The 20,091-nt window shown below is 33.4% G+C and overlaps 1 protein-coding gene across 1 annotated transcript in view; it reads right to left on the bottom strand.

The window, feature by feature from the left end:
- The window catches only part of LOC149558402 (protein ACCELERATED CELL DEATH 6-like), a 31,479-nt gene extending 24,163 nt beyond the window's left edge, over nt 1–7,316 (bottom strand). The window contains exons 1-2 of the mRNA XM_089832643.1: nt 6,799–7,316; nt 5,857–6,335 (exon numbers count right to left, since the gene is read on the bottom strand). Of these exons, the coding sequence (XP_089688769.1) occupies nt 5,857–6,335; nt 6,799–7,252 (933 nt within the window). The 5' untranslated portion in view covers nt 7,253–7,316. The remainder of the gene's footprint in view (nt 1–5,856; nt 6,336–6,798) is intronic.
- Nucleotides 7,317–20,091: the final 12,775 nt, after the last annotated feature.

Below are 20,091 nucleotides of genomic sequence, written 5' to 3'. Positions count from 1 at the left end.
GTGAAGTTTCCAATGAAGAACACTTAGAGAGTCTATTGAGTAGTCTTGGACCTTACCTAAGGAACATGACAAGGCTTATATTGATCATGGGAGGAAACTATGAAGAGGTCAATAAGGAGATAGAGACAATACTAATAAAGATATTGGAAGAACTCAAGCCATATAGTCCATGGACGTCTACAACAGAAAGTGTTGTGATAGAGGGAGAAATCCCTACAATATAAACACAAGAAAAGACAATGGATGGAGAAGCATTAGAAGTAGCATCAAAGAGTGTAAAAGATACATAAATGAAAGAGGCAATAGAATCAGAAAAGATGCCACAAGTTATAATGGGGACAACCACTATGCAAGTGGACATCACTAGTATAACACTAGATACAACAAAAAATCCCTTCAAGAATTTTGGCCAACAGTTAACAATTTGGTAGGTTACACAAGCTCAGAAGATGAAGAAGAAAAGAGGAAGAGAGAAGAAGAATAGAGATATAAAGAAGAAGAAAAGAAAAATAAAATAGAAGAAACGAAGAAGAGAGAAAAAGAAAAGAAGGAAGAAGAGAAAAAGAAGAATAAAAGGAGAAAGAAGAAAGAGAAAAGAAAGAGGAAGAGAAGAAGGATGAAAAGGAAGAGAAAATAGAAGAAGAAAAGGAAGAGGAGAGACTTAAGAACAATTGGAAAATTATCATGCAAGAAATAACATTTTTTCCACAATTGAAACATACAGAGACTATAATTCATAAAGTTACCTTTTAAGATTAGGCATATATCTTATTGGAAACCCCGGTCAAATCTAAGTCACCAGTGGAATCAGCTTTGGCCAATTTATCTGGTGATGATGATGATCAAATTGGATTGATATCATCTTTGAGTAGGTTATTTGAAAAGAACAAGAAAGTAAAGAGTCTTAAGGAAACATTAGACGATGTTTCTGAGAAATTACAAAGTATTGTATCTAGTAGAGTTATCGAAGCAGATCCTCAAGTGAGAGAAGTGGAACTAATTAAGGCTTTTGATAATGGGTTGACTCAATTAACCAAAGTAGTAGCTACACAAGTGCAAATTAAATATAATGTACAATTATTTGATACAATGTGCAAAAAAAATAAAAATGACTTGGGACGATTTGACTCTTGTATAAAAAAGTTAAGGAAATATGCAATAAAAGGAAGAACATGTATGGATAATGCACTTTGTCATACAATTGTATTAGAGATGTGAATGAGGAGTTGAATAAGAAGAAAAAAGAAGTACATAGTATTTCTAATGAGCTACAACAACCTAACATGAAGATTGAAGACCTGTAGACAAAAATCACAAAGATTTATGATGATATAAGTCTAATTAAGTTGAATAGAGAGAGAATTATCAAGAGATTTTCATTGTTGAGGAAACATTGGATGTTGAAATTAGTAATATACAAAATCATCTAGAGTAATGTCTTAAGGCTAAGACATAATATGAAAAATTTGTATATTCAAATTAAAATGTAGTTGAGGTAGCATCTTATGGATTGTGTGGCCTTATTAGTGTATCTAAAGTAGTCAAAGAGATGTGGGAGAAATAATTTGAGAATTGAAAAGAAAGCTTTGTTGATTATATTGCAAGAATATCAAACTCAACATGAAGGATAAGGTAACAAAATTTTGACGTGTATATAAGTTTTGTCACCACCTTTGTCATTGAAATCAAAGGGGGAGTGAGTAAAGAAAATTGTATATACAAAAAGAGAGTATAGTAATACAGTATAGTCAAAGGGGGAGTATCCCTATGAATGTAAAGATGGTATATATAATGATCCATAGTTTTGTAAATTTTGTAATGGCCATGTAACATAAGTTGCAAGTTTTGAAGTTTTGGTTTTGGGACTTAGCCAATTTTCCCATATGTTTCAATCAATGCCAAACTAGAGATTGTTGGAAATTTAGATAGGTTACACAGTATGATGTTTTCATTTATGGAAGCATATAGTCAAGATTGAATAAGAACGTCTTGGAGATAAAGTTTTGGGATAAAGACATAGAAAATTGTTTAAGTACAATAGAGTTATCTGTTAGCACATGCACTATTTTGGTCAACATAGTTCACAGAAGCATTTATGACATGTGTTCTCTTATCTAGAGAAAGTATAGTATGTCAGGATGATATATTCATGAGCACAAGACCATACGATAAGTACAGATAAAGTTACAACAGTTTTTCTAGTAACAACATTAAAAAGACATAACGAAGCCGAGTTAAGGAAACAAGTATTTTGGGTTAAGGAATTATTTTATTTTTCAAAATAATTACTTGACTAATAAGGGACGACATCCTAGATGTTAACCCTAAGTGAGAAAGAGAGAGTTATCTATTAGCACGTGCACTATTTTGGTCAACAGAGTTTGCAGAGGCATTTATACCACATGTGCTCTTACCTAGGGAAAGTTCAATATGTCATGATGAAATATGCATGAGTGCAAGACTATATAGTCAGTACAGTCAAATTTACAACAAATTTTCTAGTAACAACATTAAAAAGACATTATAGAGCCGACTTATGGAAATGAGCATTTTGGGTTAAGCAATTATTTTCTTTATCAAAATAATTACTTGACTAATAAGAGATGGCATACTAGATGTTAACCCTAAGTGAAAAAGAGTCAATTTTATAATTTGGCAAGTGTTTGAAGTAATGAAGACCGATAGGTTAAGAAATAAGGTACAAAGGAAGAAGTTTTGAATGCAAAGTCAAGTGTCATTTTTTGTGATTACTATGCAATTGTTGAGATGTGAATTCTAATGTAAGATCATAATAGTGTGAATTTGTGATCAAGTTTTTGTTAAGAGAAGAAAATATAAATAAGATATTGAAGATATTAGTAGACATATGATGTTTTTGTATCTATCTCTTGTATTGAAGATCATTACTGTATATTGTGTGTTTGAGTAGTGGGCTCATCTTGCATACTTTGTTCAATTTTAATAACAACTCCTAACAAGGTTGAGGCTTCTAAGAAGACCTAGCCCTCTAAAAAGGACCGAGACACTATATGGATGTAATAGACTCCTAACAGGGTCAATATCTTTCACAAGATACTTTTGATTAGTGGATCATTTTGTGTGTACCATCCCCACTGGGGTTTCCCCTTTGCCAAGGTTTCCCTAGTTAAAAAAAATATGGTGTTATGTGTTGCATTGTTTAATGGTTGTCTTTATTGTTCATCATAATCAATTTGCTTTCATATGCAAGTTATAAGTTTGTAAATGATATCCATGATTGGGGAAAAGTTTGTAAAATACCAATTCACCTCCATCACCCCCTTAATATTTGCTATTTCTAACAGATAACACCCAATTGGTATAAGAAGAAAATGAAAGATTACAAGATAATTTAGGAGAAAGGAAAATCATAATAAAAATGGGAAGAGAAAATAATATGGATAAAACATAAAATAGGAGTTTACAGAGTCAAAGGAGGATATAAAGCATTATAAGGTTCTCAAGCTGTAGAGAAATGGAAAATACCCTTGCAATTATGTCAAGATAATCTTTGCTTTCTAAAAGTTGGTACGTTCCTCTAGGAAAATCTTCAAAGATATATATTTTAATTGATGATTTGTTTGCAAAGAAATAGTCCAAAGGTCCATCAAGTTGTAATCTATGTGAAGTAGAGAAAGAAATAGTAGATCACTTGTTTGTAAGTCATTCTCATACCTAAGAATATTGGTTATAATTGTCAAAAATAAGGAGGGAAGACAAACTTTCCAAATAAACTGATGAATCTAATCTAAGGATGGTTGAGCATATGTAAATAAAGTTTTTTTTTTGTATTATGGAAAGTCTCCCCTACTATTTTGATTTGAAAATATGGAAAGAAAGGTATAGTAAAAGAATTTAGGAAAAGAAAATAAACATAACAAGCTCAACAAATAAGAGAGAAGTAGCAATTGGAGAGATGAAAAACAACAAGTTGAAAATTTATAACAAAAGAGAAGTAAATTTCATAACTTGGGATACTAAAAATGAGGAAATTGTGGTATGGTTTGCAGATTGCTAAATAGGGTAGACGTGAAGGGATGGATAGTAAACTAGAGAGAGAGACATACAAATGGGAAATACCTAGCTATTGATGGTATAAATATAAATTTGATGGGGCCACATGGGGAACCCTGGGACAATCGAAACTAGATGCATTATCCCTTAATGGGATAAAGAAACATGTGTATGATTAGTAAGATGAATAGGAAGGATACAAATAATAAGGTTTCTAAATATAATCTCTAATAGAAGGTCTCCTATTATGCAAAGACTTAGGAATTGAAAATATTTAAATATAAGGAGACTCATAAATAATCCTAAATGCAATCAAAATAGGAAGAGCCCCAATCCGGAAGCTCAATTCAACACTAGGAAGAGCTTCAGTACCACTTAATTTTTAAACATAGAAGGATAAACCGCATATATAGGGAAGGCGATAAGGATGTAGATAGGTTATCCAGCTTGAGAGAAGATGGTTGTATTATGCAGAGAATAAGATAATTGTTAGAGCTTAGCAACATAAAATAGTAGATTTCTAGTAAGGAGATACATTATTGCTTGGTACATACATTCATCCTAATTCTCAATTTTGACATTAGCTTAAGTAGATTAGGGTTCTTTTTTCATCATATTCCAATTCAAAAAACTACAGCCATAAAGGAGCCAAGAAAAAGAGCTAGCTCCTTTACAAATAGATACAAATATGAATACGACAAGGTAAACCAATCTATGATTTGGTTGCCCGTTGAGCATAGAACATTTTCTTACATAATATAGTGGGACAAATTGTGGTAAGACAATATCTTCTATATAAATTTTGATTATGCTTATGAAATTTTAACTCTAAATAAATGAATAATCTAAAATATATATAATAATATTAAGAAAATATGGGGATCATCACAATAATTAGACCATTAGAAAATGGTATCCCGAAAATCCTGAAAGGAAGATTATTAATTCAAACTCAAAAATAGAAAAATGTAGTCCTGACAGATATTTATATGATTTTTAATAGCTACTCTCCATGCTTAAATTAAAGAGTAGACATCATGTAAGCTAAAGATGAAAAGAGAGACATAGGATCTATATTCGAATTTTTTTATTTGAATGTGTATGAGAATAGAAGAATATAGATGGTCTTGAAGAACTTGACAGTAACTAAAGACAAAAACAATTATAGACTTAGACTCATATATGTATATATCAATTAATCATGACAAGTTAATATCATGTAGTATGAATATGAAAATAAATAAGGGGAGATCAAGATAACTCAGTGATAAAAACTAATAATGTTTTGATGCTTTAAACAAGGTAGTGATTGCAAGAATTAAAACCTAAAAGTAGGGAAGAAATAAAATATAAGCCAAACATATTATTTATTCCTTAATTGTTTTATTGGCGTGCGCGTGCGGAAGGAGGGAGAGGGAGAGAGAGAGAGAGGGAGAGAGAGAGAGAGAGAGAGAGAGAGAGAGAGAGAGAGAGAGAGAGAGAGAGAGAGAGAGAGAGAGAGAGAGAGAGAGAGAGAGAGAGAGAGAGAGAGAGAGATGTGTATGTATAAGATACATTTTGTCTTTTGATTAAAGAAACATTTAAAGATGGCGATAAGTAGAAATAGTTAAACTTTATTAGTGTGGTTTATAAAACTAGAATTGTTTACCAAATAAAATAGATTTACAATCTCAAGTTATAAATTTGTTTAACTTTTCTTATCTACAAATATTAATAAAAATAAATTCTTTATTAAAGAAATCATAGTAATTAAAATAAATGAAATTGTTTAAATACTTATAATACAAAAGTTAAATAGTTAATGAAAAATAAGATAAGACTAACCTGAGGATCCACCTCATTCATGATGGCTAGGTGTAGTGCAGTGTTTCCAATAATATCTCGATCATAACTTACCAATTTTGCAACTTCTTCGGGCTTATAGTTAAATAGTAGCTTTTGCACGACATCAAATTGATCATTTTCTACTGCAAAGTGTAGAGCAGTTTTAAGATCATTGCTACGAATTTCAACACAATCAGGCATGCTTGAAATGAATATTTCAATCATGTCCCAACGACCCTTGATAGCTGCCACATGTATAGCACACCTTCCAAATTCATCCTTCTTTGTCATCAAACTCACATCAAAACAAAATATATTCCAGTTTCTTGAAGAAAAATTTATAATTTCAGTAACAATTCTTGGATCTCCCCCATGGACAGCATAATGCAAAGGTGTGGCACCATGGATATCATCTATAAATGTTACAAAACGCAATATGTTGCAAAAACTATGTCTCTCGATTATCATCTTCACAACCTCTGCATCACATTAACATCAAATAAGTAAAGATTAGAATAATAAAGTCATTAAAAACCCATTACCTTGATTAGTAGTTATACATATAGTATACAAAACTTATATTTATGATAATATTTACATGACTACTTTCAATATTTACATAAGTTCAAGATGTTAGAGATTAAATATAGGAAACAACTAGTGTTAGAAGTGTATTGTCTTTAGAGTGCTATAACATACAATTTTTTTGGTCAAGAAATAAGAATAAATAATTAAATAACAGAAATAAAAATAAAGGATGTTTTTCAAAACACGTTTGACACATCTTTTAAAACAATCTGTGCTTAACTTAAAGAGAGTGAAAATACAAACTAATATTCGCAAAAGAGAAATCTGTATAATGGTAAGAAAAACATCATATTGAGAAAATATAAATATGTATAAAAATAAATTTATTTATTTGTTGAAAGGAAATTGCTTTACCAAAATGCCCTCCATAAGCAGCAACGTGTAGACATGTTTGATGATCATTCCTAGGCCAGATGATGAGATATAAGGGCGTGGCCCCCACCAAAACCCTAACAGCTTCCATGTGACCGTGCTCCGAAGCTATCAGCAATGCCGACTCTCCAAACTGATTGCGCTTGGCGGCTGGGCACCTGTTGTAGCGGTGAAGAGTAGTAATTATCTCTGCATTTCCCCGCTTTGCAGCTTCGTGCAGCGGCGTATTCAGATCGGCATTGCGAGCTCCAGAGAGGCGTTTCACATTTTGAAGAATCCATTGAAGCAGCTCCAAATGCCCTTCCTTTGCAGCGATGTGAAGAACAGTATTGCCTTCAAAGGTAATTCCCCTCAAATGCCTAGGGTTTTGGCCGTGCAATTTCTTAATTGCATCAAGATCGCCATTTTTGGCAGCATTGAAGACTTGAGCATTCATCTTTGTCGAGGATTTAGTTTTACTTTTGCTCTCGCACTCCTGATTAACTGATCAGTTTCTCGGTGAATCTCTCTTCATACTCTGTGGCTTTAAATAATGTTCTGAAGCTTGATTCAGAAGCCTCCTTACGTCATAAAGAAAAACATGTTTTCCATGCAGTCCGCTAAAACTAGATCTCCTATCACTTTCTTCTCGCCTGGAAGAATTTCTTTTTTCAAATATTTGCACAATCCGGAAGAATTGTTTTCTCTTTTAAAATCATTTACTGCCTCTGTACTATGTTTTCTTTACCTATGCGAGAATAAAGAGAAAATTGCTCTGTTCTATGAGAATAAAGAGGAATTGTTCTGTTCCATTTTCTAAAGCCATTAACCCTGCCTAGCCATTGGTTGAACACGTCTTTTTTTATTCATATTCTAAGATTTGAAAGCAGCATGCGACAGGCCGCAAAAGCTAATTCCTCTCACTTATTGATTTATAGCGTGTCTGGAATTTTATTTTATTTTGTTATTTCCAGTCTGAAGATTTCTCTTCTGTTCGTCCTAAACTCGGGAAGAATTGTTTTCCCCTTTCTATCATTTCCTGTCCCCGTACTTGGTTTCTTTAGCTATTCGTTGAGATTTTTCTTTAAATATTCTCAAATTGTTGAATACGGGTTGAGATAAAAGATCGATGCATGATTTCATTCGAGGGATAAAACGTAATAAAAAATGAGAATGTAAAAGTAAATGTGTCAGACATTCCATCAAATATGATCTGATAGGTTAAAAGAAAGTTAATTTAATAAATACGGTACTTAAAGATTACAGCGTGCTTCTCATGATCATGGATGAGAAATTTAGTACATTTCTTTTACAGTTGAACGAATAACTGAACGCTTTTCTCTTTTTTTAATAGAATTTATACCATTTTTCCTAATTTTGAATTGTTTTTCCTTTATTTTCTTTCTTTAAATGATTCTCAAACTAAATTTGCCTCATGTACTCTTTTCTTTATTAAAATGTTGATAATATTTTTCTTTTATGTTTTAGAATTGTTTATCATTATGTAGATGGTGTGATAGTTGATATGATTCTTGTTTATCATTATTTTTTATTCCTAGTTACGAATTGTTTTTTCTTTATTTTCTTTCTTTAAATGATTTTCAAACTAAATTTGCCCACACACTCTTTTCTATATTAAAATGTTGATAATCTTTTTCTTTTACGTTTTAGAGTTGTTTATCATTATGTAGACTTCTTGGGAGTTGATATGAGTCTTGTTTATCATTATTATTTTTAGTCAAAATGAATTAAATGACTATCATTCTCATTGAAGAGTTAAACATCTTATTTGCCTTTAATCATTATGAATAAGCTACAAAAGTTGTGAGTATTTATTTAACTTTGAAACATGTCAAATATGATTATTCTTTGAAGCCCATTAAAGAATATTACATTCCATTCCTTAACAATATATGAACAAAATAGATAGCCTCAAAATTTGGAGTGGGATGAAGAATCTATTGAACAAAAGAAACAAGAGATCTCCTAAGAAAATTATTTCTTCAAAAGAGAAACCAAGACCAAGGATTTGAGTTTATAAGTAAGTAACTTCCAACTCAAACTTTCTCAAAAACCACAATAATAGCTTGGATTGCTATCACATTATTAGTGTTATTATCCATATGGTATAAGATTAAATAATAATATTGTTCAGTCATGACCTAATGAATAACTTCATCAACTAGGATGTACCCTAGAAAAAAACTAGGCTAAAGAGGACATAGATGAAAGAAAAAAAACTAGGTGAAAGAGGACATACATGAAAGAGGGATGCTTAGGGTGTGGTCCCATGGAGGGGGACTTCATAAAATAATTCAACGGGTACTCTAGGGATTCTTTAGGATTATAATTAAAGTGGGAGGTTCCATGAATTTCATGGTAGAGTTTTTCTTTAAAAAGTTTCAACTCCATAATTTATGGAAGTAGGTGGTCTCATTTATTTATTTTTAAATTTTACCATCTTCAATTCACTTACTGAATAAATAAACATGTTTAAAAAAATTATTGATAAAAATTAGAAATCGGTACATGATTGACAAGTGGCACAGAAAAAGTCTAAGCTTGTGGGGCAATTTCTAGCTACACCTACCGCTACTCTTACCGCTAAGCTTGTGGGGCAATGAACAGCTGCACTTACTGCTTCTCTCTAGTATTTTAGAGCAACAGTCTTTTCCATCATTAATGTTCTGGCACAGTCAATCACAGATTTGTTTCTTCTCTCAACAATTCCATTCTGTGGTGGAGTTCTAGGAGCTGACTTTTGCCTTTTGATTCCTTTATCATTACAGAATATCTCGAATTCATTTGATGTAAATTCACCACCTCTATCTAATCTTAGGCATTTTAAGCTTTTCCCAGTTTCCTTTTCAACTCTAGCCACATACCACTTAAACATTTGAAAAGCTTCAAATTTTTGTTATAAGAACATAACAGTCATCATCCTGGAATAGTCATCAAAAAATAGCATTATGTATTTATCTCCTCTATAGCTTTGTATTTCCATTGGACCACATAAGTCAGTGTGAACTAACTTAAGTATCTCTTTAGATGTATAGTTTTTTCTTTTGAAACTTAACTTTGTCATCTTTCCTAGCTGACATTGTTTGCACATGATGTTATCAGGCTTCTTCAATTTTGGTAAACCTTTGACTTTCTTCATTTTACTGATGTTGACTAGATTGTCAAAATTGACATGACATAATCTTCTATGCCATAACCATTCATCATCAAATGTTGCAAATAGGCAAGAAACATCATCCATATCAAGGTAAAACAAATTACTCTTTGTTTGATCTCCTTTTCCTATCAGTTTACCATCAATATCATAGATTTTTGTAGTTTTGTTTCCAAATTCCACTTTACAACCTATATTGCCTAACTGTGAGATACTTAGTAAATTGTAGTTTAATCCTTCAACATAGTATGCATTGTCACATGAAATTTGTTCTATAAGCTTAATGGAACCTTTTCCTTTGATTTGACATGGAGCATCATTACCAAATCTAACACTATTTCCATCATACTGAGTAAAGTTAACAAACTTACTTTTGTCTCCTGTCATGTGATGTGAGCATCCACTGTCTATGATCCATCTGTCATTCTTGTTTATACATGTTACCAGTGTTGTGGGCTCTTCTTCATCAGATTGGTCCTTTATGGCTACATAAACAACTTCATCATCATTGTCATCAGAATTTTCTTCAACAATATAACACTTCTTACCTTTTTCTTTGTAATATCTCTTGTCATCATCTCTTCTGTACTTGTATTTGTTGCCTTCCTTGGAATCCTTTTTCTGTGGACACCTTGCAGCAATATGACCTACTTCATTGCAATTGAAACAAATGATAGGCATTTTACCTTTGAATTTTCTTTTGCCCCTGTGAAATCTTCTAGCGAGAAATGCTTCCAGTTGTTCCACATCTTCCTCATCAGTGCTGCTGTCACTGGATACATACTTCATTTTTCTTCCTTTCTTTGATTTCACTTGTTCAACATCTTTCAGTGATAACTTGGCCTTAAAAGAAGATTCAACATTTTCAGGTCTATAGTTGTCAAAGTTAGATAACTCAAATGTAGTGAGTCTACCTATTATACCTTCAAAACGTAGATTGTTTCCTGGTATACATCTTAGCTCTTGTATTGCTGATACTCTAATAGCATAGTTAGGGAGCAAGGTTCTTAAGAACTTACTATTAACAATATCTTCATCCAGTTGACCACTCAAGCATCTTATTGCACTTACCACTTCCTTTATTCTTGCACCATACTGAGCAACACTCTCATTTTCTTCCATTTTCATGTCATCAAACTTTCCTCTCAGACTTTCTCTTTTTGTTCTTTGTACATTCTGATCTCCTCCATAGATGTCTGATAGGGCTTTCCACATTTTGAATGCAGTGTCACATCCTTTGATATCATCAAATTTAGCATAGCTGAGTGTAGAGGCAATTTCCAGCATTATCTGATTGTGTTCTTGCTTGTTTTTCATGTCTTCTATAGTAGGAGCACCTGTTGGATCTACATGTTTAGTGACAATTGAATTTTGGGCACAATCTCCTATGGATCCAAGATGTAACTTCATCAAACTTTTTCGTGCAACAAAGTTTTCTTTGTTGAGCTTGAGAACTTCTCTCTTTGGCATTTTGATCTTTTCTGCTTGTAGTCCCTTTAAACTAAATCAGCAGTCAGGCTCTAATACCAATTGTTAGAATTCTTTAGAATAATTGAGAGGGGGGGTGAATCAGTTATTCAAGGTCCAAATTCCCTATTAATACCTCTGTACTAATTTTAATAAATTCATACACTTTTAATCCATCCAAACTTAAATCAATCATATAAGCAAGTTACAGTAAATCAATATGCAAAGGTAAAACATGCAAGATCAACACATGACACAATGATTTACGTGGAAACCCAATTTGGGAAAAACCACCAATAACATGCTACTTGATTCTCACTCTTGTGAAGTGATGCCCTATTAAAGGCTTACAACACATTGTTAAATGTGACCTTGTCAGAGATTTCACCAAACTGTTAGGAATGGGCCTGGTTAAAGGTCTTTAGAACATTCTCTTGGAATGTCACCCTATTAAAGGATTTATCTTATGGCTATTAAACCAACCTAAGTCCATAGGATTTAAACTTATTGTTACAATTGCTAGAAAGTAACGATAATGGTCTTTTGATCTGATATAATTTACAACATACTTTGCAGATTTCAGATCACACTTTTAGTTTAATCCTTATGCTTGGCTTCAATCTCTTCTGCTCAGACTGCTTGTCTTCCTTTCAAGCTTCGTCTCCTTGAGTCTTCTTACTCATTCTGCCAATGCAATCATCCTTGTAGTCATCTATCCAAACAGAATTCTTGTGTTGTCTTCTCCCTTAGCACCTTCTTCAGTACTTCATGCTTTTATGCTTGACCACCTCTCTCTCTCTTTTTATTAACTTGTGTCTTCTTAAATAGAAATCTAATTTTCCTTTGCCACTCAATTCTCCCTCTCCAATTTTAGGGTTTCAAAATGGATTAGGTAGGATACAATGTATCTACCCCATATCTTGTTCTCTTCTAGAAACTTCGCCAATTATATCCTTAAAACATTCTACATGGTGTTCTGTGCCACCAGCTCATCATTCTTATCTTCCTTTTTAATTCACAAATTTCTAGATAACAACCTTGTCGGCTTAGATCTGGCGAATCTTTGATTTCCAAAATAATGCAGAAACTCGACATTATTGAGTTACTGGTGCTCGGCACCTCTGTGTTACTCGACACCTATACCTGCTCGGCACTTGGTTCTGCTCGGCACTTGATTCTGTTCGACACTTGGTTAACTCTGTGTCACTCAGCATCTGAACTTGCTCGGCATCTGAAGTTTACTCGGCATCTGATCTTGCTCGGCATTTGAAGTTTACTTGACATCTGATCGTGCTCAACATCTGAAGTTTATTCGGCATTAACTAAGAATTTTCTCGGCTCATACTAGCTTGCTCGACTCCTTATCTCTAATGAACTTAATTGAGCTTTACAAAAGACTTAGCTAAAACCTTAAATCTTTGATATGTTTCAGTGTTCCCATTCTTTGTATCTTATAGTATGTCATCAAATACATTTTTTCATCAGTGGCTTAGCTGATCCTTGTACTTCATTAGAACATCATAACTTCAACCTTTCTCTAGGTGTTCTGGTTACATCTTATTGATTGTCTCCTCCTTGACAATCAACTAATTGATAGTATTTGAATCACTAAAGCAATTGTCATTCTTGCAAGTAGCAAGTTTGACATCAATGACAAAACAATGATTGAAGACATTCTTTACCAGTTCCATATATTATTCCAACAACTTTTCTTATGATCATTTCAATCATTTCCAACAATCTCCCTATTTGGCATTGATGGCAAACCAAACTGATCAATTGATCAACTTAGTTACCACCAAGATTGTATACATTGTCTTACTTCATTTTTACTACTGATCTCATATATCTCCCTCTTTCTTATATATCTCCCTCTTTCTTTGTATTGATCAGTTTTCTGTATACTTCTCCCTCTTTGACATAAATGCCAAAGATGTAGTATCTTTATCATGCAAAATATAAGCTTTGGCTTCTTGTTGATTTTCTCCCTCTGTCACCATACTTGTGACTGATTTGGAGTTTTTTCTCCTGCTGTCATCCTTTGCATCAACCTGTTAATATTTCAATGATGTATTCCTGTTGATGTAGGGAAGCTTCCTTGTTTCCTTAAACTGCTTGAGTTAGGGGTATTACCCCCAACTTGCCTCTTAGATATTCATAGGCATCCTTGGGCAATGGTTTGGTGAATATATCTACAGTTTGTTCTTTTGTGTGAATGTATTCCAACTTTACTTGTTTGTCTTCTACCAATTCTCTGACATAATGATACTTGATTGCAATATGCTTGGTTTTTGCATGCATCACTGGATTATCGGATATGTTTATAGCACTTGTATTATCGCAATATAATGTCATAGGTTTTGTTACCTCTTCTTTCATTCCTTCCAATAGATGTGTGAGCCATACAATGTTTGTGCAATTGAATGCAGCTACCACATATTCTGATTCTGCAGTGGACTGGGATGTACATGTTTGTTTCTTGCTAGTCCAGGTGACTAGCCTTTTACCTAGAAATAATGCACCTCCACTTGTGCTTTTTCTATCATCAATGTTACCTCCCCAGTCTGCATCTGTATATGCATTGAGCTCAAATTTTCCATTCTTTTTGTAGTATAGAAAAAAGTCATCAGTTCCTTTAAGATATCTCATTATTTTTTTCACTGTTATGAGATGATTTTCTTTAGGATTAGCAGAGAACCTAGCCACTATTCCAAATGCTAATGCTATGTTTGGTCTACTATGTACAACATATTGTAGTTTTTTGATCATGGATATGTACATTGTTTGATTAACTTCAGCTGACTCATCATTTTTGGATAGCTTATTTCCCATTGCCATTGGTGTACTGACTGGTTTGGATTCCTCCAATCCAAACATTTTAAGAATTTCTTTGATGTATTTTGATTGTGTAACAAATATTCCATGTTTGAGTTGATGTACTTGCAACCCAACAAAAAATTTGATTTCTCCAAACATAGACATCTCAAATTCATGTTTCATTTTGTCAGCAAAGCCTTTGCAAAGTACTTCCTTACCACCAAACACTATGTCATCCACAAAGATTTCAGATATAATAATGTCTTTACCTTCTTCTGCTTTGATGTACATGTTGTTGTTGTCATCAGTTCTTTCAAATCCAATTTGCACTAGATACTTGTGAAGGCTCTCATACCATGCTCTAGGTGCTTGTTTCAAACCATAGAGTGCTTTATGTAGCTTACACACCATATCCCTGTTGTTTTCATCAACAAATCCTTCTGGTTGTTCAATGTAGGATTCTTCTTCTAGTATACCATTTAAGAAAGCAGATTTTACATCGATCTGATATAGACTTTAAAATCTTTGTAGGCAACATATGTAAGTAAAGTTCTTACTCCTTCCATTCTAGCAACAAGAGCAAATGTTTCCCCATAGTCTATTCCTTCTTCTTGAGCATAACCCTTGCATACTAGTCTAGCTTTGTTTCTGGTAATCTCACCATTCTCATCTAGTTTGTTTCTGAATACCCATTTGGTGTCAATCACATTCTTGTCAGTTGGTCTGGAAACCAAACTCCAGGTTTTATTTTTTCTTATTTGATCAATTTATTCTTCCATAGCTTTATACCAGTCATCATCTTGTAATACACCATATACTATCTTGGGTTCAGTTTTGCTGATTAGACATGATTCTTGTTTTAGTTTGTTCCTTTTCATTGGTCTTACATCTTTGTCACCAATTATCTGTTCAGCAGGGTGATGTCTTTTTACATATTTGGATAATCTTGGCTCTATCCTTGTTTCCATATTTGATCTTCCAGATTCAGGATCACTATGCACTTCGTTGTCAAGTTGTTCTTCATTATGTGTACTGTCTTCAGAGTCAGATTGTCCATTTCCTTCATTCTGCAACTCGGCTTCTGAATGCAACTCAGCATTCACTGGTTGAGACTCGGTCGAGACTCAAGTTTGTTGTTGAGTTTCAATTTGATTGACATCATCCTCATCAACAGTCATTCCTTCATAAGAATACACAAAGGTTCTGTACTCTTCCATTTTCTTTGGTACTTCAGCTTGGACTTCTGTGTGCTGATCAAAATTTACATTTGCACTTTCCACAATTTTTTTAGTGTTAATATTCAAACACGTATATGCCTTACTTCTAGTGGAGTAACCAAAAAATATACCTTCATCACTTTTTGCATCAAATTTTCCATTTCTAGCATCTTTAAGGATAAAGCATTTACAACCAAACACTTTGAAATGTTTTACATTGGGTGAGTAACCATACCATAATTCAAAAGGTGTTGTATTTTTACCTTTCTTGATTTGTACTTGGTTCAGTGTATGAACAGCTAGACTTACCGCTTCTCTCCAGTATTTTAGAGCAATAATCTTTTCCATCATTAATGTTCTGGCACAATCAATCACAGATCTGTTTCTTCTCTTAGCAATTCCATTCTATAGTGGAGTTCTAGTAGCTGACATTTGCCTTTTGATTCCTTTATCATTACAGAATACCTCGAATTCATTTGATGTAAATTCACCACCTCTATCTGATCTTAAGCATTTTAAGCTTTTTCCAGTTTCCTTTTCAACTCTAGCCACATACCACTTAAACATTTGAAAGGCTTTAGATTTTCGTTTTAAGAACATAACAGTCATCATCCTGAAATAGTCATCAACAAATAGCATTATGTATTTATCTCCTCTATAGCTTTGTATTTCCATTGGACCACATAAGTCAGTGTGAACTAACTCAAGTATCTCTTTAGATGTATAGTTTTTGCTTTTGAAACTTGACTTTGTCATCTTTCCTAGTTGACATTGTTTGCACATGATGTTATTAGGCCTCTTCAATTTTGGTAAACCTCAGACTTTCTTCATTTTACTGATGTTGACTAGATTGTCAAAATTGACATGACATAATCTTCTATGCCATAACCATTCATCATCAAATTTTGCAAATAGGCAAGAAACATCATCCATATCAGGGTAAAACAAATTACTCTTTGTTTGATCTCCTCTTCCTATCAGTTTACCATCAATATCATAGATTTTTGCAGTTTTGTTTTCAAATTCCACTTTGCAACATATATTGCCTAACTGTGAGACACTCAGTAAATTGTAGTTTAATCCTTCAACATAGTATGCATTGTCACATGAAATTTGTTCTATGAGCTTAATGGAACCTTTTCCTTTGATTGGACATGGAGCATCATTACCAAATCTAACACTATTTCCATCATACTGAGTAAAGTTAACAAACTTACTTTTGTCTCCTGTCATGTGATGTGAGCATCCACTATCTATAATCCATCTGTCATTCTTGTTTATACATGTTACCATTGCTATGGGCTCTTCTTCATCAGATTGGTCCTTCATGGCTACATAAACAACTTTATCATCATTGTCATCAGATTTTTCTTCAACAATATAACACTTCTTACCTTTTTCTTTGTAATCTCTCTTGTCATCATCTCTTCTATACTTGTATTTGTTGCCTTCCTTGGAATCTTTTTTCTTTGGACACCTTGCAGCAATATGACCTACTTCATTGCAATTGAAACAAATGATAGGCATCTTACCTTTGAATTTTCCTTTGCCCCTGTGAAATCTTCTAGTGAGAAATGCTTCCAGTTGTTCCACGTCTTCCTCATCAGTGCTACTGTCACTGGATACATACTTCATTTTTCTTCCTTTCTTTGATTTCACCTATTCAACATCTTTCAGTGATAACTTGGCCTTAAAAGCATATTCAACATTTTCAGGTTTGTAGTTGTCACAGTTAGATAACTCAAATGCAGTGAGTCTACCTATTATACCTTCAAAACTTAGATTGTTTCCTGGTATACATCTTAGCTCTTGTATTGCTGATACTCTAATAGCATAGTTAGGGAGCAAGGTTCTTAAGAACTTACTATTAACAGTATCTTCATCCAGTTGACCACTCAAGCATCTTATTGCACTTACCACTTCTTTTATTCTTGCACTATACTGAGCAGCATTCTCATTTTCTTCCATTTTCATGTCATCAAACTTTCCTCTCAAACTTTCTCTTTTTGCTCTTTGTACATTCTGATCTCCTCCATAGATGTCTGATAGGGCTTTCCACATTTTGAATGCAGTGTCACATCCTTTGATATCATCAAATTCAGCATAGCTGAGTGTAGAGGCAATTTCTAGCATTGTCTAATTGTGTTCTTGCTTGTTTTTCATGTCTTCTGTAGTAGGAGCACCTATTGGATCTACATGTTCAGTGACAATTGAATTTTGGGCATAATCTCTTATGGATCCAAAATGTAACTTCATCAAACTTTGTCATGCAACAAAGTTGTCTTTGTTGAGCTTGGGAACTTCTCTCTTTGGCATTTTGATCTTTTCTGCTTGTAGTCCCTTTAAACTGAATCAACACTCAGGCTCTGATACCAATTTTTAGAATTCTTTAGAATAATTGAGAGGGGTGGGGGGTGATTTAGTTATTCAAGGTCCAAATGCCCTATTAATACCTTTGTACTAATTTTAATAAATTCATACACTTTTCATCCATCCAAACTTAAATCAATCATATAAGCAAGTTATAGTAAATCAATATGCAAAGGTAAAACATGCAAGATCAACACATGACACAATGATTTACGTGGAAACCCAATTTGGAAAAAACCACCAGTAACATGCTACTTGATTCTCACTCTTCTGAAGTGATGCCCTGTTAAAGGCTTACAACACAATGTTAAATGTGACCTTGTTAGAAGATTTTACCAATCTATTAGGATTGGGCCTGGTTAAAGGTCTTTAGAACATTCTCTTGGAATGTCACCCTATTAAAGGATTTATCTTATGGCTATTAAACCAACCTAAGTCCATAGGATTTAAACTTACTGTTACAATTGCTAGAATGTAACGATAATGGTCTTTTGATCTGATATAACTTACAACATACTTTACAGATTTCAGATCACACTTTCAGTTTAATCCTTATGCTTGGCTTCAATCTGTTCAGCTCAGACTACTTGGCTTCCTCTCAAGCTTCATCTCCTTGAGTCTTCTTACTCATTCTGTCAATGCAATCATCCTTGTGGTCATCTATCCAAACATAATTCTTGTGTTGTCTTCTCCCTTAGCACCTTCTTTAGTACTTCATGCTTTTATACTTGACCACCTCTCTCTCTGTTTTTATTAACTTGTGTCTTCTTAAATAGAAATTTGATTTTCCTTTGCCACTCAATTATCCCTCTCCAATTTTAGGGTTTCAAAATGGATTAGGTAGGATACAAAGTATCTACCCAATATCTTGTTCTCTTCTAGAAACTTTGCCAATTATATCCTTAAAAATGTTCTACATGGTGTTCTGTGCCACCAGCTCATCATTCTTATCTTCCTTTTTAATTCACAAATTTCTAGATAACAACCTTGTCAGCTTAGATCTGACAAATCTTCAATTTTTCAAAATAATGCAGCAACTCGACATTATTGAGCTACTGGTGCTCGACACCTCTATGTTACTCGGCACCTATACCTGTTCGCCACTTGGTTAACTCTATGTCACTCGGCATCTGAACTTGCTCGACATCTGAAGTTTACTCGACATCTGATCTTGCTCGGCATCTGAACTTGCTCGGCATCTGAAGTTTACTCGGCATCTGATCATGCTCAGCATTTGAAGTTTATTCGACATTAACTAGGAATTTTCTCAGCTCATACTAGCTTGCTCGACTCCTTCTCTCTAATGAACTTAGTTGAGCTTTACAAAGACTTAGCTAAAACCTTAAATCTTTGATATGTTTCAGTGTTCCCATTCTTTGTATCTTATAGTATGTCATCAAATACATTTTTTCATCAATGGCTTAGCCGATCCTTGTACTTCATTACAACATCATAACTTCAACCTTTCTCTAGGTGTTCTAGTTACATCTTATTGATTGTCTCCTGCTTGACAATCAACTAATTGATAGTATTTGGATCACTAAAGCAATTGTCATTCCTGCAAGTAGCAAGTTTGACATTAATGACAAAATAATGATTGAGGACATTCTTTACCAGTTCCATATATTATTCCAACAACTTTTCTTATGATCATTTCAATCATTTCCAACACTCTCATCCCTTCATCCTAGCACCAATATTACACTTCTACTTATGGAAAATAATTAGTACTTGCATGCAATGAAATGTGAGAGAAATATAAAAAATAAGAAGACTACACTAAGAATCTAGGCATACAATTTAATGCAAACACTCAAGATGGGACATTAAAAGATGGCTAATTAAACAAGTGAACAAATAAGAACATATCTAAACTTCAGGCATCTTATGTTGAGGACATTTCCTTGATTTTGGTAGATTAATATGTATCCTCACTAGTTGGTCTTCAAGAATGTCCAATTGAGCTCCCTGATTATGCAATTGTTAGTGATAATAAGTGCAAAAAGGATGGTGATTTGATAATGAAATGGGTATAAATGAAGGTGAAACTATGGATTCAATAATCTAAATGTTGATGGAATAATGGTAAAATGAGGAAATGTATTGCTAAAAAAAAAAAAAATGGATTGTGAATTTTAAAGGCAAAATTCCATTACAATAGTACTATGCATAAAGATAGATGATTAATGAAGAAAATAGAGGGGTTCAATTCTAGGATTTCAGTGCAATGAGAGAGGTTTCTAAAATGAA

This window comes from Cupressus sempervirens, chromosome 5 (genome assembly GCF_028749045.1).
Source record: "Cupressus sempervirens isolate cs-2001-9-10 chromosome 5, ASM2874904v1, whole genome shotgun sequence".
Lineage (NCBI taxonomy): Eukaryota > Viridiplantae > Streptophyta > Pinopsida > Cupressales > Cupressaceae > Cupressus > Cupressus sempervirens.
This window is presented reverse-complemented; position numbering and strand designations above follow the sequence as displayed.